This window comes from Candoia aspera, chromosome 2 (assembly GCF_035149785.1).
Source record: "Candoia aspera isolate rCanAsp1 chromosome 2, rCanAsp1.hap2, whole genome shotgun sequence".
Classification (NCBI taxonomy): domain Eukaryota; kingdom Metazoa; phylum Chordata; class Lepidosauria; order Squamata; family Boidae; genus Candoia; species Candoia aspera.
Genome location: NC_086154.1, coordinates 211635918 through 211661214, shown reverse-complemented (window position 1 = coordinate 211661214; position 25297 = coordinate 211635918). Strand labels below are relative to the sequence as shown.

The window sequence follows — 25297 nt, the reverse complement described above, 5'->3', positions numbered from 1 at the left end:
TAGGAGTGCCTATGTGTTCAGAGGCGTTCTTGGTAATGCATATAATTATTGAGGCAGCTGTTTTGCTTTGCAGTGTGTTGAATTTTAATTTTTTATAATTAAAATAATAAAATCTGGTGACGCGTGGAGCCTGGAAGGTCTCAAGAAAAATAATTGCTTAGCATATTAACTTCTGCACAGGACACTAAGTCTTAAAAACTAAACTGAAGACATTCTTATTTGTCTGACATTTTCATCTAAACAATGAAGTTTAGGTGAAGGAAAATAATTATGTAAAACAGGCCACCTCATATCCCTCCAAATTATGATATCATAGTTCATACAAAAAAGATCAAACTGAGTTTTACGGAAAAGTATGATGTTCAAATTACAGCAAATTTAAAATGTCTTTTTGTGATCTTAATGGATTTTTAATGAATATTTTTTATTAAAAGATTTTACAAAGATTTAAAAACTACAGAAACATAGAAGAAATAGAAAAAGAAAAAGATTATAAACAGGTAAAATAAAATGTGAAGAATAACAAAAAAGCAAGAAAAAGATATCTAAAGGAGCAACTTCCTATTATCTTTGCAGCAGTTACAAACGTAGCAATTACTGTCTCCACCCACACATATTGCATATCATAGTTCTCTTGTTCCCATAAACAAACCTTTTTAATCAATTAAATCCCAAGATCAGCAGCTCATTTTTATCCATTTTCAGAAAAAGTCTAGGTAGGGTTTCCAATCTTTTATAAAAGTAGTTAGTTCCCTCCTCAATCAAAAAGTCAGTTTAGCCATTTCTGCAAATTTGGCCACTTCACAATCATTTTTTCCTTTATGAATGCTTCTGTAATCTTCCATCTTTGTGCATGTAATAGCTTGCTGTAGTTACCATATATGTGACCTTAACAGATTAATATACATTTTGGTATGAACTTGACAAAATTCAGAATTTCATTAGGTTAAAAAATGAATATTATGTCACTTTCTTCAAAGGCATGACCAAGGTAAAAGTAGGCAAGGAAGACTCCTCATCTACAGAATTTGTAGAAAAAAGAAGAGCAGCATTAGAAAGGTAATTTTTTACCTCTGGTATTATTACATGAATGTGTATGGAGTATATATACAGTTCTATTTGTTTCGGAGACTATTTTATATGCTGATTGTGTAAAAGAAACAGTTTATAATAAAATCTTGTAAAGTTGATATTAAATTCTTGCTCTCTCCACGGAGCTGGTATATTTTAATTTTTTATATAATCTCCTTTTAATAATTACTTTTATCTTTTTATCACTATTGTTTTTTACTTACTGATGTTTTTATTTAATTGCTGTATGCCGCTCAGAGTCACCTTGTGTGAGATGGGCAGCCATATAAATGTGAGCAGTAAATAAACAGTCTAAATAATGAAAATGGTATATTTGTTGGCAGATTGCTAGGAAAGCATTTGGCCCAGGAGAGATCAGAAAAGTCACACACCAGGCATTTCTATAAAAATAGTTTTATTTACAGAAAACAAACATTTTTAGAGGCTGTTTGCTGAGAGGAGAGATTTCTCTCAGCTGCATATTCTCTGCAAGCCTACACAGAAGGGAAAACTGAAACTAAAACAAGTCCAGGCAAGTTCTTCTCCCCCCCCCCCCCAGTGCAACGATTAACAACTGAAAAGGGGACAATTAAATTCAACCTCTTCACCCGGCCAAAATCATTAGTTACCATAGTAACCTTAATCTGTAGTAGAAAACATATTAACAATATTTAGGTATGAATCTACCATATAGAAGTGTGTATGCATATATATATATATGACTATTTGTGTGTATATACATATGTAAGGCAAAAAGTATCTTTTCTCTCAAACAAGATGTTGGGCATGCTATAGATGGAGCAGAATCAAATATAATTCAATGTCCAGCGTTTAAACATTCAGTCTGCTTTTAAGTATTGCTTAGCTTTTAACACAGCCCCCTGAAAAACTTCAAAAGTTAGATTGGGTTGATCTAGATTTCAGTTTCTAGATTTCATTCTTGAGTGGTTCTGCAAATGACATCTACTATGAAAATATTTATAATATATTCATGGAAGATGGGTTTGACTGACATTCTTTCATGCTATCTTTATTACTGTGTATGAAAAATTGTCATGTGTCAAAATGTTTCTATGTAGCAGTTGCTTAATGGAAGCTTTCCTGTTTCCAAGGCGGGTCACCAGCATATCAGTATCCTAGGACTGATCTTTTGTTTGAGAAATTATCTAGTATACAGTAGTTGTAACTTCTCATTAGAATGAACATTTGGCTTCCCCTGAAGATCACATTCAAGACTAGATCATTTTTAAAATCCTTTCCCACCTGCTTCTTAATACTGAACAACTATATTTTGATTCTCTAAATGATTTTAGGATGTTGCTGGAATAATCCATTTTATGTCATGCCCATATGGTACATGAGTGATTTTTTTTTCTGTATCTGAAAAAAACTTTCACATCCCCTGATTCTGTTGTACAATAAAGCTATTCAAAATTGACATATCTACACTCCTGGCAATTCCTCCATTGATAAGGAGCAACTTTCCTCCAGTTATCCAAAAGCAACAGCTTAGCCTTGTAGATATGTTGTTGGTGTTGCATCTGTAGGGCAAGAGGATGGAAGTTCTCCCATGGGTGTGACCCTAGGAATATTAATAAAAGCTAAAAAATAAATTGGGGGTCTTTAACTTCTTGAAATTCTGTTACAGAAATTTGGGGGGAATTAGGACTTTTTTTTTTGCACAATAAGCCAATGATTGATACCTTCATGGACTTATTCTTTAGCAATCTAGGAACTATTACTTATATATTGCTCAAAGATGGATTCTGTTTTCTGTATTTGCTAGGCCAGTTATAGTGGATGGGTGGATCTGCCTGCATATAGTCATATACTGTACCTGTACAGTGTAGAAATATGATTCTTGTAATATTCTAGTAAATTGCTTGCTACCAAGCATACAATAAGATAGTACTTCACCAGTTAAAATCCTTACTAATGTTGTGGGATTATACTGAGTTAGCATATACTTTTTATATAAATACATAAATTATATAATTAGATTATATAAAATATACATTTTCTTTATAATTGGTATGTTCTACAGTAGAAAGCATTATTTTAGTTAAGTGACACAACAATAATAAAATATAAAACTTGATGGTATCTAGCTGTCTTTGGAGCAGAACATATGAAAAGGGTATTTGCCTATTCTACCAGACTGGATAGAGTAGGAAAGCCCCAGGTCCCCTCCCTTCAATGTTGCCTTCTAGTGGGACCTAGGAAGTATGCCTTTTCAGTAGAAGCCCTGCCCTGTGGAACACCCTTTCCCCTAGAGATCTGGCAGGCCCCCATATTCTTAACCTTTCAGAAGGCCATAAAGAGCTGGCTCTTCTCGCAAGTGCATGGGTAGAGTGAGGTTGGAGCCTGAAGATGGTGGTGTTGGCTGCATAGGAGATTGGTTGTGTTTTTGTTTTGTTATAGGAGTGATCACTGATTTATAATAGAAGAATGGTGTGTGACATGTTACTGACCAGACTACATCCATTAATTTTCCATTTCTAATGAAAATTAGAATTCTTAAGCTCCTTCCAGAAGGAATAGCTTCAGTCATTAAGATAGTACTCCTTGGTTATTTTTACATGTTGTAACTGGTTAACTCTACATCAGAGTTTCTCAACCTTAGCGACTTGAAGACATGTGGACTTCAACTCCCAGAATTCATGCTGGCTGGGGAATTCTGGGAGTTGAAATCCACAGATCTTCAAGTTCTCAAGGTTGAGAAACACTGGTCTACATCAACAAGCCAGTTTTACTCAGTTTTTTCTCCATTCTAGTATCATCATCATCACGTTTATTACAAGGCCAGGCACAATAAAACTATACAATAGCAACCATCTTAATTAATACATATATATAAAAACAAAAGCAATTAATATACTACAATCCAAAATTAATTAAGAATGAAAATACTAAAATGAATTGAAATAAAATGCTATGTTAAGAAATTCAAAATCTAAGTGATGGTACAGCATATTGTGCAGATGGTAGCGTAAAACTGGGCAACCTGGGAGGATATTTTTGGGTCCTTGTCTGAAAGAACTAACATTAGATAGAAGTCACTCTCCCTGCCTGGAAATTTCTTCAGTAATGGATATATAAGGAACTGTCTAGAATCTTTATATAGGGAACAATATAACACCATATGGCTTAGGGTTTCTAGTATCCATAAACATTTATCTTTAATTGGTTGTTTCAATAGAAAGACAAAAGATATTAAAGGCTATTGAGACTGAACTGTCCTATATATCTTAGAATTACCTATTTTTAATGCAAGTTTTAAAGTATGCAGTCTTCCCTGACAGGGTTGCAGCAATATATGCATTCTGTGTGTGGCAAATGTTTTTAATATTCTCAAGAACACTAAATGTTCTCTAACTTTTAAAATTATAGGTATCTACAGCGAACGGTAAAGCATCCAACCTTGTTACAAGATCCTGATTTAAGACAGTTCTTGGAAAGTTCTGAGGTATTTAATTCTTCTATTTTTCCATTAATTTACTTTTACATATTGTGCACCAAACCATTACCATTATATAGGTGGACATCTGGTTCTGTGCATAACTTCAGTGCTGTTAATGAACTTCCATTATTTAAAGCTAAGACAAGTGAAACCCTCTTTTCTTGCTGGCATTTGAAAAGCAATCTGATTAACTCTGCATATGCTGTTGTGTCTGTATCTCAAAATGTAGTAGGTGGTGTTGGATTACATCCTTGTATTGCAAGAACAAAAAAGCTTGCAATCACTTAGTCCACAGAGGACTTCAGTCACCAGTGCTGTCAATTTGGTACTTTTCATTTAGAAGTAGAAAATTTTATTCAGAAACTTTTCTAGCTTTATTAATATATAGCAGATATAACTTTCCTGCTAATAAATGGTACAGATTTCCAAATAATTCAGTGTGTCCTAAGATGATACTGTAAGGACTAACAAGCTGCTGTTTGAGCAAAGAAAATGCTGGAACTTTAGCTGGTTATTAACATATCATATTAACTGTGTGAACTTGTCCAGCATTCCAGACCTTTTCCTTGCTGTTCAAAGAAATCACCTATTGTGACTTCTATATATCAGACAAATCAAATGTGTTTGATGTGAAATGTTTAACTAAACTATTTTAATATAATACCTAAAGAGGTATATTTAATAGTTCTGCAGCCAACTTTCTTCTCTCTCTCTTTCTGTAAATATGTGGGTGCAGGGAAGAACAAATCTTCTACTGAAATGTGCATCTACATAGTTAGGGTTCATAGTTACTAGTAATATATTGCTAAAGCTAGTGTTCACGTATTTTAGGGAACGTAATTAAACACACTAGCTCATGATGTTTGTATAACATATAGCATAAGATACATTATATCCTAGTTATACATTAGTACTTGAAATGTATTGAACAAAAAAATGTTGTCAGTGCATTTGTTATATGGAAGCAGTAGCACAGTATTGCTCTTAAAGGCCTCCCCCACTGCTGGTGTACAAGTAGCCAGTTAAGGCATTTGGCGGCCGTGTAACAACTTTTGACAAATGGTCTCTGTGTTCCATCTAAATGTAAAGGTGCAGAAGAAAAGCAAATTGAAAGGCTATTTTTTTAAGTTTTCCTCTGAGGATGTAAAAGTAGTAAATTTAAGAAATTAGGTTCCACTATATTGAAATGTATGAGGGGGAAGAAAACACTACATCCTTTTCAGTCCCTTTGGTGCCCAGTTAAACCTCCAGCCTTTTAACCAGTTTGTTTGCCCTTATTTGTCATTCAATTCCAGCTGCCGAGAGCAGTTAACACCCAGGCTCTGAGTGGAGCAGGAATATTGAGGATGGTAAACAAGGCTGCCGACGCTGTCAACAAAATGACGATCAAGATGAATGAATCGGATGCAGTAAGAGCTGATTTTTCGACTTGAATAATGAGATGAATTAATGAGGTTCAACAGTTGCATTTTAAAACCATAGGAGTAGAAAATGGGATATTAATTTACTTATTGGCTTGGATTCTCAATTGCATCAGTTGACCACCTGTTTATACTGAGTTAATTTCTTGCCTTAGGAAGGGAATTGTGGTCTGCAATATAGCATAAATGGTAAAGGTTTGCTTTTTCATTTTGCCAGTGGTTTGAGGAAAAGCAACAACAATTTGAGAATCTCGATCAGCAACTTCGGAAACTTCATGGTAGTGTAGAAGCCTTGGTCTGTCACAGAAAAGGTAGATATGTTAATCAGATTTTTACTTTTTCAAAAGTTAACTATGAATTAAGTGTTTTTAAAATCTGTTCTGATCAGAAACCTTAAATATTTTCAGGACAGGAAGCTAGCTGAAAGCTGAGCTTTGCTGTGTACAATACATCTCATACAAAAATCTTGATGATTTTTAGAAACTGGGAAATCATTTTTTCAGTGAATGTTTCTTACCAAATAATTTCAGTCTGTGTAGTAACTGAATACTTAGGTTTCTTAAACAGTGTTCTGCTTATAAATACATTAACCTTGCATTAAGTGGACTAGCTGAAATTTTCATTTGCAGCCGACTTATAAGAAAAATTGTTTTTAAAATACGAGGAACTGGATGAACAATACTAGAGGGTAAAAGATGAAATCTCTGTGCCAAGGTAGCTATCAAAATCTTAACATTTGTGATTGGAATAGGGCATAGAATCCTTTCCCAAGACCTCTTATATGAACCTTAGTGTACAGCACCAGTAAAGTGGGAGATTTAAAAAAAACAAAAACTAACATAGTTAATTGGAAATTTGTCAGTTGCAGGAGTCTTTCCTAATTTCATAGAAATAGATAGAAAGGGGTGAACCAGGGTTGGAGCTAATCAGGTGCTTAAATCAGGTACATAAATCTTCCAGTGCAATCAATGGGATATGTATAAGATGGAGAATGGAGTTCTTCTTGACATTTGTACTCTTTGTATTAGATCAATAAGATGTTCAGATTTTTTTTTTCATACCCTAGACTGGATATTGAAGATCCTCATCTAATCTATAGTGTAGGATACAGTCTTTTTACCAGGACAGAGTAAATTACACTAGCATCCAATCCTTACATGTTTTGCATTACAACACACAAGACTAAATTTGTTTTACTGACATTACTTCATTGGCAGCAATTTCCCAATACTTTGCTATATAAACTTTACCAGAGATTGTAGTAATACAACAAACACATTTTTACTCTGAAATAGCTCTAGTGATACATAAGATTATTTCATACCATGCATACTATCATTTCAGGAGTAACATACAAAGTTCTTGTGAGTATAGCATGTTCTTAGTGGCAGAATTTGTAATCTCTTAAAAATGGTTGAAACAGTAGATAAAATAATTGACTATTGGTGTAGAAGCTTGATATAATGAGTTCAAAATCAGCTAAAAACATATAATTATGGAGAATTGGAAATTATAATCTATCTGAATCCTGGTTGCTAGGCAAATTGAGAAGGATGCTTCTGTGTGTTTCGCATTAGCCTTTGGTCAGCCAAATTATTAACAGTAATAATGCTACTGCTGGTATTGCTGGACTAGATGACTTTGGTTTGATCTCAACTGCTTGTGAATTCACTGACACAAGGGGAGGAAGGATAAGAGTTAGAGGGAAGTCTGAGCTCAGTAACTTACAATGAATAAATTAGTGATTGTTTGCATCTGTGGAAGCTTCAGTATACTTCCTAATTCAGTCCCATTTTCTCAAAGCATATCTGCATTCTTATTATTTGAAACCAATGTCATTTCTCAATCTCTTAACCATAACATTATATTCTATGTAAACATTTTAAACTGTAATAGACTGCATTATAGAACAATAGAAACACAAGTACATAGAAAACCAAACAAGAAAAGGAGAAGAAATAGCAACATTATTTTAAAAAATTGAATAAATAAGTAACTTAAGTGAAAAAAAAGTTCACACAGAACTGATTTATGTTTTTTTTTTTAATTAAGCATACTAGTTTGGAAGTAAGCTGATTGCTTCATGGGCCTCCTGAAGTAGTAGGCTTGCATAACACACTGTCCACGCTGTCTTGCAGATTTAAACAGGCTTAATATGAAATGGTATAAATGACAATGAACCTTGTATTCAGTTGGATATCCCCCATACATTTTGTTGTTTGACATATATTTAGCCATTTCATTATATAGATTAAGTACAAATTCTGCAATTTTTAAATCAAAATCTGAATTTTAAACCTGGAATTCTTTTAAACATTTTATGATTCAACTCTTTCTTTAATTCCAACTCTCATATCAGAGCAGTATTCTCTAATAATTTTTTAAAGTCCTGTTATACTGGATGACACTGGATAATTTTCATACAGTCATAATCAAGAATTCTGACCAAGTGTTGGCTTCCACTGGATTTTTTGTTTTTTGTTTCAGAACTTTCAGTCAATACAGCTGCCTTTGCTAAAAGTGCTGCCATGTTAGGGAACTCAGAAGACCATACTGCTTTATCAAGAGCTTTGTCTCAGCTTGCTGAAGTTGAAGAAAAAATAGACCAGTTGCATCAAGAACAAGCTTTTGCTGATTTCTATGTATTCTCTGAGCTACTCAGTGACTATATTCGTCTTATTGGTGCAGTAAAAGTAAGCCCACATTTAATTATGTCCAAAACTTCATACACAGGTAGTCCTCACTTAATGACCTTTCATTTAGCAACTGTTTGAAGTTACAACTGTGCTGAAAAAAGTGGCTTATGACCAGTCCTTGCACTTAATGACTGTCGCAGTACCCCTGTGGTAACATTGCAATTTGGTTGCTTGGCAACTGTTGTGCATTTACAACAGTTGCAGCATCCCATGTTCATGTGACTGCTAAGCAGGGCAGTCATGTGATTTTTCACTTAAAGGAAGGACTAAAACTCACAGTTTCCCAGTTTCTAGTCCAGCACCTTAACCATTACACCTAGCAGGCTCCCATACAAGATCTTGGGACCTTGCTGACTTTGGGCTTTGAAAACTAATCAGGGTCAGGCCTGGTTAGTATTTGTATGGGGTACCACTAGGGAATTTTACTACAGACTAAACTGGGATGTCAAAAAAAACAAAAACAAGGAAGAACAGAATGTCAGACCATTTTGTGTTGTTTCCAAGAAAACTGCATGAATAGATGTGTCCATGAAGTCAAGGATAAGGTAGTCTTTGCTTGTCAACTGCCTCGTTCAGTGACCATTCAAAGTTATGACAGTGCTGAAAAAATAACTTTGTGACCAATGCCCACATTTATGACCTTCACAGCATCTCTCAGTGACATGATCGCCATTATGGAGGAGATGGGTGGGGACAAAATCAATCAATCAATAATATTCAGTATGTGTTGTCTGGTGCCTGTTCTGTTGTTTTTCTCCCCCCGCCCCCCATCTTGCAGAGCAGAGAGATTGGAGAGGAAGGGATTACAAGAGAGTAAGCAGGCACACAGTGGGGAATGCATATCAAAGAAAAGAAAAAAAAAACCAGCCAGGCACAGGAGAAATTGCCTACAGAGCTCACTTAGTTTTTTTTTTTCTTTTGTTCTCCCTTGCTCTGTGCTTTTTTTTCCTTCCCTCCCTTTGCAGAGTGGCAAGGTTGGAGAGAAAGGGATTACAAGAGAGTGAGCAGGCACACAATGGGGAATACACCAGGCTGTTTGCATAGTGCACTCACAGCTCCAAGTGTGCTTGGGGCTACTGGCACCAGCACATTCCTTTTGATGTATATTCTCCATTGTGTGCCTGCTCACTCTCTTGTAATCCCTTCTTCTCCAGTGAATGTAAATACAAACAATTCTCTTCTTGCTAATTATCCCAGTGCCAGGGTGAGCATTTCAAAGGGCAGGGGAGTGGTTAGGAGGCAAACAAAAGCAGAAAGTGTGAAACTGATTAGTTTTGTCAGTTACAGGCAGCAGCTGTGAGCTGGCTATCCCAGTACTGGGGTGAGCATTTGGAAGGGTGGGGGAATGGGGAAAAGAAAAGCATAGTCATGGTCGCATTATTTCCCACTTAGCAACCGCTTTGCTTAACAATAGCTGCTGGTCCCACTTGTGGTCACTAAATGAGGACTACCTATACTTTACTTTCAAGCATGTAGAAACTAATAGTGTTATAATAGAATGCAGTATCTACATCTAAAAAGTGAATTCTGTGGATCTGGATGAGCGGTTCACAGAATGCATCAGATACTTGGCCTAATTTAAATTGCAATTTTAACCTCAGATTAAATACTAGATTCAAGTTATTTTGTAGATGAATAACTACAGGCATTACGCTAAACACTTAGTGATGATCAGAACTCTTTTTAATTGTAAGATGAAAAACTTTTTTCTTGAAATGTCAGATTTTGAATAGGCTTACTCATCTTATTTTTTACCACATTGCTTATAGGGTGTGTTTGATCATCGAATGAAATGTTGGCAGAAATGGCAAGATGCTCAGGTCATGTTACAGAAAAAACGAGAAGCTGAAGCTAAACTTCAGCTTGCCAACAAACCTGACAAATTACAGCAAGCTAAAGATGAAATCAGAGAGGTAAATTTTGTATTGCAGTGCCTTTTCCATAAAAAGCTGTTTTGTTCTTTGTATTCATTGCCTTTAGTGCATTTCTTTTCAAATATGGTTTTAATCATTATTTGTTCCATTACTAGAATAACAGTAATTTCATACATTTTCCCAAATGTATATTCATATTTGTGTTTTACAAACTGAATGCCACTTAAAAAAAAAAAAAAAAAATTAAAGCATTCAGACTGAGGCCAATTGATATTCTGCTATATGAAACACTCATTTCCAAAACACAAATTTGTAATTGCCTGACTTACAGCTGCATATACGTATTTTTTTGCTTGTATAGCATAATATATCATCAGTAGAAAGTTAAAAGAGCTGGAAGGTATCATAATCTCTGCACTTTTTTCTGTCATGCTTCATCAAGGAAATCGAAGAGGTAGGATAACATACACCTCCTGTTCTTATTTTTTACACTGAATAAGAATTCTTAATGTTTATTAACAAGCAAATCAAGCTATACATTTTTATGAAATACTTGATATACTTTTTTTAACAAAATAGCATATTGTCTTCAGTGAAAATTTTAAAGCTTTACAAAAGTGCTCGATGATCAAGAGAGCATACAGTATTCCAGCAGTGTGACAAGGATTAAATCACTGAGAACGGACTAGTGGTTTTTACCTATTTCCCACTGGTTTTAACTGTTAAGGATAAGAGTAGCATAAACTTGAAGTTAAAATGTGCATAAGGAGGAATCAGCCAGTTTGCTGTTCCTCTCATTGTTTAATGACAGCGTTTTACATGTAGTTTCATATAATTGGCTGCTCTTTGCATTATCAGATGGTTGCGTGCCACAGAAAACCAGAATATATATCCTGTAAAAATATATCTTCCTTTTCATACATGACTTGGCTTAAGGTTTGAGCTATTGTAGAATTAAGTATCTCTAGTACCTAAAATTATACTTCCTATGAGAGTCAGTTCTTTATTAACACAGTCCATAAATTTAATAAATAAATAACTCTGAAGACTATTTTTAAATATCTGTTATTAAAATCCTAACAGATTGACTTCTCTTTTTAAATGAGTTTGGATTTAAACTGCTTTTGTCAAGTTTCCCATGTATCAACTTTCTTCCATACATTGCCACTGTTTCCTTGTGTTTGAAAACTCTTCCATAATGACATTTGAGTTGGAAGCGTTTAATGGCCAATTTGACATATTCACTGCAATCACTATATTATTTAATTGATCTTTAATTTTATTCTGTTTAGTGGAAGGAACCTTTGTAGGGAGAACAATTCCAAATACCTTATGTTAATTTATATATGAGTTGTTAAAGACGTTGGTTAACATAATAAATGTATACAATGTAAGATATAGGTCTAGGGTATCTAACTCCAAGACTACCATAGTTTCTGTTAGAGTATTTTACACAGTATGTGTTGAGTGCAATATACAGATGAAATGAATGACTGATTGAACATTTAGTAATATTAAATCTAGGAATAATTAATCCTATTATGTAATATATGTACACAGATTTATGCTATAGGTCTTTTATTATTAGCTGTTGCCTTACTGAAAATCACTTGAATGGCATAGTTTCTTCTCTTCTGGAACTATAATAGGACCTTTAAGGATTAATACCAAATGTACTGATAATTTTGAAAGGGAATATGTGTTTTGAATGGTACTGCCTGTGAAAGTCTTCATACTATATTGTTGGAAGGTATATATGTTATCTTTTCACATTGAAAAATAAAGAATATGTAATCGCAATCAGCATTATCAGCCCTAATGTGATAGGTATGACAGAAGGTATACTCTGAATAAGAAACCTTTTGATTCACATTACATTACTATCCATTATGCTATATTCACTCTTTTATTTAAAAAAATATTAATTATATGCTTAAGTATTAAGTATTATATGTGTTTAAATTATATGCATTTTTTAAACTTTTAGTGGGAAACAAAAGTTCAACAAGGAGAAAGGGATTTTGAACAAATCTCTAAAACAATACGCAAAGAAGTAGGAAGATTTGAGGCATGTATTTACACTTTCTTGTCTTGAAGAAAATATTTACTAAATGAATCTTAATGAAATAAACTTTGGCAAGCTTGTTCAATGAATGAATACCTTAATTCTGTTTTACTGTCAGAAAGAACGAGTGAGAGACTTCAAAACTGTTATAATCAAGTACTTGGAATCATTAGTGCAAACACAACAGCAGGTAAGATTATTTTCAGATATTCATAACACGTTTGAGAATTTTACTCCTAATGAAATAAATGTATTAGACATTTACGTTAAGCGAATTTTGGATAGTCGTCTGTCTGTCTGTCTAAATTTAGATGCCAACACATATCAAATTGAAATACTGTAGATAGAAGTACATCTTTACTTCATTGACTGAAATTATTGATTATACACACAATAGCGATAGTAATCCTGTATATAATATATCTGTTTAACTTATTTTGGGAAGCAAAAGCAAAGTAGCATTTTATTTGTTTTTGTAACTTTATATAAAATATTTTCTATCTATGAATAATGCTTTTGTTTTAGAGACTGGTTGATCTTCTTGATGTTTCTTGCATATCTCTAATTTATACCAATAAACATTAAAATGGCACAGTTCAGTAAATAACAGTTTGGGTTGTATGAGTTGAACATTAATTGGAAATATTAATGAGGCAAATTATAGTATCAGTAGTTTCTAATTTTGTTTTCAAATGGTCTTATACATAACATTTTATTCATTCATTCATTCCATTTATATGGCCACTCATCTTAAATTCATGACTCTAGGCAGCTAACAACATCAAAAGAAAATATAAAAAAATTTTTTTTTAATAAATAAAGTTTCAAGAGAAGAGTAAAAACTACAAAAAAACAAAAAACTACAAAGAAGGAAAAAAGAACTAAAAAGGTGTGAAAACACAAGAGAAAATGTTTTCAAATTTACAAAAAGATGTGGCTTCCAACTTTAAACCGCAAGGATATGCCAGTTTGGTCTAGTGGTTAAGGCAATGGGATAGAAACCAGGAGACTGTGAGTTCTAGTCCCCCCTTAAGCATGAAAGCTGGCTGGGTGACCTTGGGCCAGCCACTCTCAGTCCAACCCACCTCACAGAGGAGTAGTTGTGGGGAAAATAGGAGGAAGGAGTGTTAGGTATGTTTGCCGCCTTGAGTTATTTATAAAAATAAGGCGGGATAATAAACAAACAAACAAAACTTTCCATAATCAGTCTCTTACTCTATATTAAGCCAAAACCACATTATTTCTATAAATCATTCCACTTTGGCACATAATAAAAATCACTAAGTACAGTTACACCTCCCCCTTATATTAAAATTATTTTTTTTAAAAAAAATCATATAAACCTCCTGGTTATATGAATGCCCACCCCCCCAGGCAGCTGCCTCACTGACCCCCTCAAAAATTCCAGTTTTCTCCCCCCAAAAGATAGCACATATTTAATATTCCCTTCCTACCACTGTTCTGTACATTTCTGTCTACTAAAATAAGAATCAAATTAAAAAGCACATAGATTGTCTGCTATTATACTTAATAATACAACAGCTTTAATAATCTTAATCTTAATAAACGCAAAAAAGCGAACCAGATAAACATTCTTTAACTCTAATACCACTTCAGAATAAACTAGAACATTTACATATCTCCACAATGTGCACAGAGCTTTACTCTTAAAAGAATCAAACAGCCCGACTGCCCCCCTCAAAACTTCCAGCTTCTTTTCATGGCATTCCACCAGAAAGTCAATTTCACTTGTGGCTCGCAGATCTCTCTCCCTTAAATTTCTTCAAGTCCACTATCCAATCTTCATCCAGCATCTCAATAAAAATCCCAATCTCACTCTTAGAAGAAACAATTCCTATTACTGTTGAATTCCTCAATTTCATCTACCACATACCCAACCTGATGGCACATTTTAAATCTGATATTTTCCACGATGTCCTGAATATCTTGCATAAAAGCTTGGTAAAAATCAGAAGAAATCTGTTTAAAATATTGGTGGAAATCAGAAAAAATCTGTTTAATATCCTCCATGTCTTATGCAGTAGATTATGATGCTCCCTAGGAGCTTAACCAGGAAAAGCTGAGGATATGAAAACATTCCAAAATGTATTTACGCAAGCGAAAGTGAGATAAGGAGACCGTTCCCAAGGGAAAGTGAAAACAGAAAGCTGAATGTTCAAATCAGCTGATTCAACATGTAGGAAAATGCTAATATCTTCAAAATTAATATAGAAATAATAACAGGAAGACAGTTGTTTACTCTCAATTCTCCTTTATATTTGGAAGGAGAATGAAATCCAAAACTTAAAAAAAAAATTTAAGGAGTAATCTCAAAAATAACAATAAGCACCAAGAAAGCCAGCTTCTCCTTGCTATAGGAAGCCTCTCCTTTTCTTATACCTGAAAAAAAATACAAATTTGGTGATCTAGAAATGGGATGGCCGTTCTTAGTATCCCTTTAAGGCTACAGCGTGGCTTGGAAAGTGATGACATTCCTGCCTACCAGCTAGCTCTTTTTGCGATCTTCTGGCTGCAACACTGTTTGCGATCTTCTAGCTGCAAGCAGCCATCTGGAGGACAGACGGGGTGATTTCAAGTGTTCTCCTTTATCCGGAGAACTTTTCTGGGCTTCAGGAGAACCTGCCTGAGCCCGAAAAAAGTTACCATGTTGTCAGCTCCGCCTGCTAAGCCCATGGGCACAGCCACTCAGTCTGCCATTCCCAACCAGAAGCAGAAAATATAATTAAAAAAAAATAAAAAACAGAATAACAGTACATACAGAAACAGCAGCCAGGGTAAAAACAGACTAATCAATCACAAATCAACATAACCAACATATAGGCTCAGTTACATACCCTGACTTCACAGTCCAGTGACTTCTGTGAGAATTCATTTTCTCAAAGAAATGAAAGAAGTAGCCTACTTCAAACTAGTGTTTACCTCACTCTGCAATTAAGCAAGGAAACTACCTGGTGCAAAAAAATAAAAAAATGTTAATCGTATATACATGAAATGCTGCTTACTACTTTCTTTTCTTTTTTCCCCCCTTAGCTGATAAAATACTGGGAAGCATTCCTACCTGAAGCCAAAGCCATTGCCTAGAAAGAAGACTCTTTCCAATATGAAGATTCTTTGGATGTTGTCCCAGTTGAATTAAATTCCACAGTGAAATCACTTTAAAATCATCCAAATAAACCACTATATATTTTATGAATTTAACATGTGGCTTTTTATATACTATAGCATCTTATTAACAGCTGCATGTCCTGACCCTCTTTGAAGTGGACTGTGGCATGACATTCTGCAATACTTGCGAATTGAACACTATTGTGTCTTAATACTTGCACTAAGATGTGCAATGCAAGGCCAGAACGTTATTTTTGTTCTTTACTATAAGTTCTGTCTATTTGATCTTTATGAAACAAAATGCATTTATTAATGTTCACATACACATTCCTGTACATAATCAAGATTTTGTGATTACAGTAATAAAGGGATGTATCTTGTGCAACATTAATCATCACCTGTGTTTATTTTGTTCTTCATTCAACAATCCTGGTGAAATAATATTTAGTAGTTCTCTCAGTTTTATGCATTTTTAACACAATTCAGTCAAAAAACAAGTATTTTCAAATTAACCCACTGTATTTGAATATCCTTTATTTTAGGGAAATAGTCTTAACAAAGATTTTGTTAAGACCATTTCCCATGAAACTTACAACTTACAAATCAATTTGTTTGGATTGTATCAAATTGATATTCTAGTAACAAAAGGCTCCTTGATCCAATGAAGAGAATGGAGCTGGAGACCCAACACTCTTCTACTTAACATCATATGGTATTCTAAAAGTTCCCTGTTTTTAAAAACCAATTTGCAGTGGGCAGAAAAGAAGAGAGGAGCTGTTGAAAATAGTTTCTGATTCTACTTCTGTAGAATTCTGTGGAGCCAGATTGTTCAATCAGTCAGATAACATCCAGATATATCATTTAGGTTTTTTCTGTAAATCACTATACAAATTGGAAAATGGTATTACTTTGGTGGAAAATAATGTATTTTTTTTTTTAAAAAGTTCTGGTTTTTTTCCTAATCCTGAAAGATGTTTAAATTCTATGATTTTGGATACTTGTCTCAATGGAAACATGATTTTGCCAACTGCTGTTCCCTCTGAAAACTTGCTCCTGCAGAATGTCATCTTTCAGATCAAGCACAGGAGATCATACTGAAAAAAGCAAAATGGTTCACTGGAATATCCTCAAGTCTGTAATTCTACAGAAGTACAATGCTATGGTTATGCAAAGAAATGTAGTTTCTAGCTACGTACAGCTGGCAGGTATTTCGGCAATTTTAGTTGCATTATTTCCAGGTTGCAATGTTTTTGCTCCTCCTCATGATACATGAATATAAACATGCATGTAACAGTTGCTTGGAGATTTTATGGATCATTCCTAAAGTGGGAATCCCACATAGAAGATAACAAAACATCCTAGTAAGCCGTATCATTTGGATGCATTTTTCCCATTAAAAAGTGGAGAATCTCCATACTTGTTCTATGAAAAGTATTAAAATAACTACTGTGTTGCTACATGACAGCTTTTTTCCTAATGTTATCCTTCAATGGCAATAATTACCCACATAATTTACTACTGCTATACTACAGCAAAATTATTTGCCCCATTTGAATTAACTAATGGAATAGCCAAGGTTGCTGATGGCACTAAATTGTTTGGAGTGGTAAAAGAATACAGGTAGTCCTCACTTAACAACAGATAATTGGGACCAGGATTTCTGTTGCTAATGATAGTCATAAAGCAAGATGTCACATGATCACATCACTTAGTGTCAGCAATCCCGGCAATTCCTCTTGCTGTCATTAAGAGAATTTCATTGGTCATTAGCCAAGCAGCCACTCCAATCCAAACCATTCTGGGCTTGGTGCCTCCCAGCCTGAGCCTCAGTAATGTAAGGGACTGCCTCCAGCTCCCCCCACCTGCCTATCTCCCCCACATCTCTGCCCTTTCGGCTGGCCTGCACCCTGCCTTGCAGGGTGGCAAGCAGCCCCAGAACCATGCGGTTCTGAGGCTGCTTGCCACACCCTGGGAAGCCGCAGCTGCCCCAGCCCAGTCCGAGCCACAATAGCCCTTGCACTCCAAGAATCCTGCCACTCTGCACTCTGCCACACCAGCTGACTTTTGCTGTTGTCTTGCTCCTGCTGCTGACAAGGCATGCCCACCCTGGCTGCTGGGCCAAGCCAGGCTGGACTGTGGAAAAAGAAAAAATACTAAAGGCAGCCCCTGAATGGCAGCATGCCAAAATGTCACTTTTTGCCATGTTCCTGGGCAGGGCTGGAGCTGGCATCAGGTGCAGAAAAAGAAAAAAAAAAAGGCTAAAGCAGTCCCTTTGCAAAGAGCTTCAGGGCAGGGCTGAGTTAGCTTCGTGTTCCAAAAAAGGGGGGGGAGCCTTTTTTTTTTCTTTTTAGAAGGCAAAGCTAGCTCAGCCCCTCCAGCAGCTCTTTCCAAAGGGACTGTTCTGTTTTTTTTTTTCTTGTCAAGCAAAGCCAGCCCAGCCCCACCCAAGAGCTCTTTGCAAAGGGCTGCGTTTAGCGTTGTTTTTTTTTTCTGCACCTGAAGCCAGCCCAGCCCAGCAGCCTGGTTGGGCAAGCCTCATCAGTGGGAGCAAGACAGCAAGGTCAGCTGGGGCAGCGGAGCACAGGGTGGAAGGGAGCCAAAAAGGCATAGATGGTGGGGAGATAGGCAGTTGGGAGGAGTTGCAGCGCCCCTGCAGTTTAAGTGTTGGCAGGCTGCCAAGCGCCCAAATTTTGATCACATGACCACAGGGGTGCTGCAACAGCTGTAACTTAAGGTCATAAGTCACTTTTTTCAGTGCGTTCATAACTTCAAATGATAGCTGAATGAATGGTCGTTAAGCAAGGACTACCCATAAGGGACTGCAAAGAGCTCCAAAGGGATTTCCACACATTAGGGGAGTGGGCATCAAACTGGCAGATGTCATTCAACGTGAGCAAGTGTAAAATGATGCACATTGGTGCCTAAAATCCTAACCACTCATAAAAACTAATGAGATCAGAGCTAGCAGCGATTGATGAGGAAAGAGATCTCAGAATAATGTAAACAGTTTAATGAAGGTGTAGACACAGTGTCTATCAGTTGTAAAAAAAGGCCAACAGCGTGTTAGGGATAAGAAATGGTACTGAAGACAGAACTGCCAGTATCATAACGCCCTTTGATACCACAAATCAGTTACGTAATCTTATCCAGAATACTGTGTGCAGTTCTGGTCACCACACCTGAAAAATGATATGGTGAAGCTAGAGAAGGTTCAAAGGAGGCAACTAAGATGATCAATAGGCTGGAGGAAAGGTTGTGACACTTGGGACTTTTTTAAGTATAGAAATGAGGTGAATGAGGGACACGGTTGAGGTGTACAAAATTGTGCATGATCTGGATAAAGTGGACAAAGACAAGCTATTTTCCCTTCCCCAAAATATTAGAACCAGAGATCACCCAATGCAACTGAATACTGGAAGAATCAGGCGGACAAGAGGAAATATTTTTTGCACAACATGTAGTTAAACATTGTAGTTAAACTTTGGAATTCACTACCACAAGATGTGGGGCTGGCTACCAGCTTGGTTAGCTTCAGAAAAGTGTTGGACCAATTTATGGAAATCATAGGGATCAAAGGCTATTAGCCTTGATGTCAGTGTGACTGCCTCAAAGGCCATCTGCTGGTAGGCTTCCTTGTGCAGTTGACTGACCATTGTGAAAATGGACTGCTGCACTAGGTCGGCCAGGGGTCCAATGCAGCAGGGCACTACTTATGTTCTTACGTACTGAATTTTCGAATATCTTCATTACTCAGTTATCAGTTCTTCATGTGAGTTATACTGATATATAAAGGGAATCCAAATGAACAAATAAAGTTTGGTGCTTATTCATAAACAAAGCCATCCAACCTTTGGCGTGCTAGTGTGAAAAGGTAATCTCCATCTCACCCCGCCTTCAATCAACTCAAGGAAAAACTAGGGCCAATTTTGTGAGAATTTCATTAAATAAATGGGGCTGATTTGGTCTTATACTATATAACTCTAACAAACTTTGGCTCCTGTCATCACAATGACGTTCTCGCTACACAATTTCTTCACACTGAAGATGTTGCCTAGTCTGGAAATGAAACGTCTGCAAGAAAACAACAAGACTCAGAGAGCACCAAGGACTCCACATGATTTCTTACCCAAACGAAATTTGCGAAGATCTCCATAAAAATTTCTTTCAATCTGGAAAAATGTGATCTAATAGGTCCTACCTCCCTGCAGTGGATGTGGCTCCGGAGAACCTCATGGTAATCAGGGTATGATCTGACCATGACAAGGGGGATGCCAACTGTTCCCTCAATTCCAGATCATATTGCCACTGCTCTGACAGGAAAATCAAATCAGTGTGTCAGGAAAATGGGCAAGAACCATGCTGAGCTTCAGTTACACTCTAGTTTCTTTATTATTCCTACCCAGTGAAGGATCTTGCCAGACTAACGGTACTCTAACTGATCTAAGTGGAAAAATACTCCTGGGACTCTAAGGCGGGGCCAGACTAACTTTCTTTGCCAGCCTCCCAATGCTGTGAGAATGCTTGTCTTCCTGGAATGCACTCTTTCCCCCCCTCAGCTCCAAGTTCCATCACATCCCCCCCCTCCTCAGGGAGACATTCCATCACACAGTGTGTGACCACTGTCCCATGTTAGGCCATGGATGACCTAGCATAGGCCCATGGCTGTCATGGAGGCCATGAACTCCTGAGCCATCTCAGACCCCACACCTAGAGAAGGCAGACTGAAGTCCCCCAAGATCATTAAGTCTGGGGAACTCCACCACCAACCCAGAAAGGGAAACCAGAAGCTCGGGCAAGGAGATTGCTCCACAGCAGGAGGCTGGTACAGTAGCAAAAGTCCCAACTGATCCCTAGAGCTCAGCTTAATGAACAGGGTCTCACATCTCACAGCCTGAGGAGAAGCATCCCTGAAAGCTTTAAGAGACTCCCAGATGACAATTGCCACACCTCCACCCCTACCCTGGAGTCTTGGCTGATGCTGTACCTGAAACCCAGCTGGGCACATATGCAAAAGGGCCACCCATCCCTACTTCCAGACCCAGCCAGATCTCAGTAATATATGCCAGGTCTGCCCTCTCATCTGTGAATAAATCAATGTTCAAGACATTATTTATCAAATAAACAAAGCAAGCACAAAACCATGGTGTTAATGGTTCCCTGTGATTCTCGTATCAATAGAACTAATATGCAGCTCTGATAATACTCAGTAGTGAAGATAATGCAACATTCAGAAAATTTAAAAGGGAACATACTTTCATACAGCTGTATTCAGCAGTCCTTATTTTAAAAGGGTATCTTTAGGAAGTAAGAATGGTCCATTTCACATGAAATATGTATTTGACTGGAGGATGTAGATGGATGGATTTGGTCACTGAAAGTGAACCATTATCCTCTTAGCTGAAAGTTCCCCTATTTTTTTATGCTAAAATGATCAACACTGAAGAGAGAGCAAAGTCTCTGAACTAAGCTTGAGTCCTAATACCCATGGAGTTTTCCTGGCATCAATACTGGAATGATTTGTCATTGCCTTCTTCTCAAATATTTTTTTCAACCTCTCAATCTAGCCTACACAATGGTATTCTTTGGTGGTCTCCATTCAAGCACTAACAAAGCCCAAACTTGTTTAGCCAGACAAATTTGTCCAGGAGGTGCCTCTCTCTGCTTAGGGTATGATCAGCACTAAGGCGTATTTAATGGCCATCTCAACTTCCTTGAGAAATAATGTCTATAACATGTTATAAATGCAGTTTTTAATTATTTTTTTAAAAAATTAGCTTGACAGTATTACATTAACAAGATTGTAGGTATGTATGGATATTTATCTGTGAAGACCTGCTGTAGTGCCAAGAATAAACTCATTGAATGCATTTCAAATCTTGCCAGTTATGTTCTCTCCTACAGCAATACTGTCCACAGCAGCAGAAACAGCATTTCAACTTTCTTTTACAGATTGTACACATCTGGAAACACCCTGTGCATCCTATTTCATATGTATTTAGCTTTATATCATGACACAGAATTAGCCATGTGTACAGGAAAAAAGGGTTTCATCTCTTTAGATGGAGCAGTATTTGAGTTCAAGCAAACAGGAGGCAGCAAAGAATATGAGCGCAGAGTCGAGGAGTCTGCCGTTTTCAAGCATGTCAAGCAACCTAGCAGCTGACGTCTGCGTAATAAAATCTGCATTTTATTTTACAATTTGCAGCCCAGATATTTTTCTTTCTTTCTTTCTTCTTCTGTTTACGTCCACCCTTTACATTATGCTATTGGGTGACTTTTCAAATTGCGCATTCCAAAAAAGGCGTTCCCCCTGCGTCAGCCTACGATTAAAAAGGGGCGGGGGGCCTAGGGGGCTGTCCTTACGCAACACTACCTCAACCGCTTTATTAGTAAAATTATGAATACACTTGCCCTGCTTTTAGCAATTGTTCCTCTTGGCTCCGTGCCGCAGCCTGCAGTAGCAGCACAGATAACATTTCCGCAAGGCGGTCCCCCTGGCGCACAGAGAAGGGCAAAGAACGCCCTCCCTATCGCCCAAGAGCAGGAGAGGTGGGAGCAGCGGAGGCAGCCCCTCCCTCTCTCCCTCTAACCTCCCCCTCCCCCTCCATCTCCCTTTCCCAGTCCATCTTGCCCCAGGAATCACGTGGGGAAAGAGCGGGAGGCTGCTGTTCCCATAGAGATAGGAAAAAGGTTGCCCTTGCTAGTCATGTGATTTTCACTGGCCCACGGCTCCTTCCGCCAGGCTTTGCGCTGCCCAAGGACCGTAAAGCCCCCCTTGCGAAGCCTCCCACGGATGCCCCTCCCCCCACCGTGGCGCTTCCATCCAGGGGCTGCGCTCGCGCACCGACCGTACCATGGAGGTTTTTATTCCTTCGTTCCGCTATGAGGAGAGCGAATTGGAGAGAGGCTACACGGTGAGTGGTGGGCAAGGAAGAAGCTATTAATTCCCTTCCCCCCGAAAAGGAAGGGATGGTACAGCTCGGGGCCGGGCGTCGCTTGCCTTCTCCAGAAAGAGAGCGCATAGGCAGTGCTCCTAAGTAGAACGGGTTTGCAGTAGTGATGCGCTGAGCTCCGGTTCCGAACCAAATCGCCGAGAAAAGGGCGAGAGATTTTAGCACGAAGCTTCTCTTGATTCGAGCAGTGTTTCTCAACCTTAGCAACTTTAAGATGTCTGGACTTCAATTCCCAGAATTCCCCAACCCCCTGCTGGGCGGGAATTCTGGGAGTTGAAGTCCAGACATCTTAAAAGTTGCTGAGGTTGAGAAACACTGGGTTAGAATGTAAGTATAGCAAGTGGTTGGGTTGCCATTTGAACAGTTCATTCTGTACCTGTTCGTTGCTACATAGTTACATGAAGACCTGGGAGTAGCTAGATTCTAAGAGGGCTATGTTGGAAGGTTTGGATCAGATTTTGTTCTTGATAACAATTCTGGGTCTTAGGACAAGTTATACCTGAACATGTGTGCAATGTTCCTGAGAGAATCCATAACGCAACACATACACAGAACCCATACACACAAAAGACGGCATGTACCACAGCAGATGTAAACTGCTTTTATGATATGAATGCTTTTTCCCTTGTCTGTAGTCTGCTGAAGCGTACTAACTGAATTGTGGCCTGATATTTCTGGGTCCTGCTCCACACAGTGCATGTGTCTGAAAGCTGCAGCTGTTTGCCTTAAGTGAAGAAACAGTGGATGGATTCTACTGGAGTGAAACATTTAGGGTGCTATTTTACTTGTAGCCTAATTATTATATTCTGTTGTCCAACATCAGTTCCTGCCAAACTTCCAACTTACAAATACAAATTCTGCTGGGTGGTTCCTCTCAAGTCATGTGTTAAACATAGAGGAAGCTGTTTTAATGTTCCCTGCTAACTAATCAAACTTCTATCCTTCACTTCTCTCTGTAATATGTGAGCTGATGCTAAAGCCATGCTGTTGCTGAATCCTGATTTTAAATGGGAAGGGTAAAAAAAATCACTGAATTCTCACTCATGCATGAAGAAGATGAATTAAATCTGAGATATAATTCAAATAAGATAGAAGTGTTTCTTGTCAGGAGGCTGCAGTGGGAATTGAGTCAGCTTTGGATGGGGTGCTTAATCTAAAAAAATCTGATTTCCTGTTGGGATACTTCTGGATTCTGCTTTGCCCTTAGGGGCTCTTCTGAAGGCAGGAGTGCCTTTACTGGATTTAAGGCAGTGATGAGCTGTGTGCATCCATTCCTAAAGAATTAGACCTGCCTCTTGCCTTAGTTAAATTAAACTGGATTAGTGCAACCTGCTTTACCTGGGGTTTCTTTTTGGAAATGTTGGTCTAGGAGAATGCTGGTGGGTGGTGTTGAGATGGAACCATATTATACAACTCCACTGATTACTGTGCCTTCTGCCTAGTGCCTGTAACTAGTTCAAAGTTACAGTGGTTATCTTTTAATGCTTTAGTTCTAGGATAGCTTAGGATCACTTCCTTTCATATTATATTCCCTAAAATTTATTTATTATTCTGTACATTAAAATCTGATGGAGAGTCCCTTCTCTTGGCAGACTCATGACTGATGAAGACAACAGAAAGGAGTACTCAGTAGCTACACTTAAATTCTGGAACTCTCCGCCTCAGGAAGCCAGGCCAGCACTTTCTCCAGTGGCCTTTCATCAATTGGTTAAGAACTTCCTATTTATAAGGCTACAAGATCTGGGCTACAAAATCCATATGTCCACAAGCGGCATGAAAAAGTTAGAGTTTCTCTAACTTTTTGGCTGCCATCTCATGGTCATAGATCTAGTAGCCCTATTATTTAGGAAGACATTCGTTATCACATAGTGTAAAATCTTACTGTATGTTTTTTTCCTATACATTTTTAACTTTGTACTGCTTTCAAGTGTTGTTAGCTCTTGTGATAGAAGGGTAAGATAAATTTTCATAAAAATAAAATAACATAAACTAGCCCCTAAAATGAAAGGGTGAGAGCCAGCTTGGTGTAGCAGTTAAGGCGTCAGGTTAAAAACTGGGAGACCGTTGAGTTCTAGTCCTGCCTTAGGCACAAAGCCAGCTGAGTGACCTTGGGCCAGTCACTCTTTCTCAGCTCTAGGAAGAAGGGAATGGCAAACCACTTCCAAAAAAACCTTGCCAAGAAAACTGCAGGGACTTGTCCAGGCAGTCTCTGAGAATTGGACACGATTGAACAGATTAAAAAAAGAATGACAGGAAGAAGGTTGTAGAGGTAAATTCTTTTCTACCTGACATTAACGTTTCTATGAGTAGTAGATTTGAGTTCCCAAATAGAGGACTTATACCATGTCAGCACTAGTCCAAACTAAGTACTAAAGTTAAATTGTTTACCTATCGGCTGATTCTCTTGAGTAGAAACTAACTTTACAGGAAAAGCACACTGTACAGTTAAATATTTTCCAAATTTAGTAACATGCATTCAACTCTCTCATCTCATTGTTTTTGTTTGTGTTATACTGACCAGTACTTTAATTAGGTTTTGGGAATACAGACCATTTTAAGACTTCATCCAAGTTCGTGCTATCTTTTATCACTTTATCATTGTTTGGTAATGAGATTTAAGCCAAGGTTTGA

At 37.4% G+C, this 25297-nt stretch overlaps 2 protein-coding genes across 2 annotated transcripts in view; both read left to right on the top strand.

Annotated features, from left to right (window-relative positions):
* SNX2 (sorting nexin 2) overlaps positions 1-16104 on the top strand; it is a 30628-nt gene extending 14524 nt beyond the window's left edge. Inside the window, exons 7-15 of the mRNA XM_063295297.1 lie at positions 981-1059; positions 4462-4537; positions 5827-5940; positions 6170-6263; positions 8440-8645; positions 10418-10561; positions 12510-12594; positions 12710-12777; positions 15639-16104. Of these exons, the coding sequence (XP_063151367.1) occupies positions 981-1059; positions 4462-4537; positions 5827-5940; positions 6170-6263; positions 8440-8645; positions 10418-10561; positions 12510-12594; positions 12710-12711 (800 nt within the window). The 3' untranslated portion in view covers positions 12712-12777; positions 15639-16104. The remainder of the gene's footprint in view (positions 1-980; positions 1060-4461; positions 4538-5826; positions 5941-6169; positions 6264-8439; positions 8646-10417; positions 10562-12509; positions 12595-12709; positions 12778-15638) is intronic.
* A 6250-nt stretch (positions 16105-22354) lies between these two features.
* SNX24 (sorting nexin 24) overlaps positions 22355-25297 on the top strand; it is an 82810-nt gene continuing 79867 nt past the window's right edge. The window contains exon 1 of the mRNA XM_063295285.1: positions 22355-22627. Coding sequence (XP_063151355.1) covers positions 22568-22627 — 60 coding nt within the window. The 5' untranslated portion in view covers positions 22355-22567. The remainder of the gene's footprint in view (positions 22628-25297) is intronic.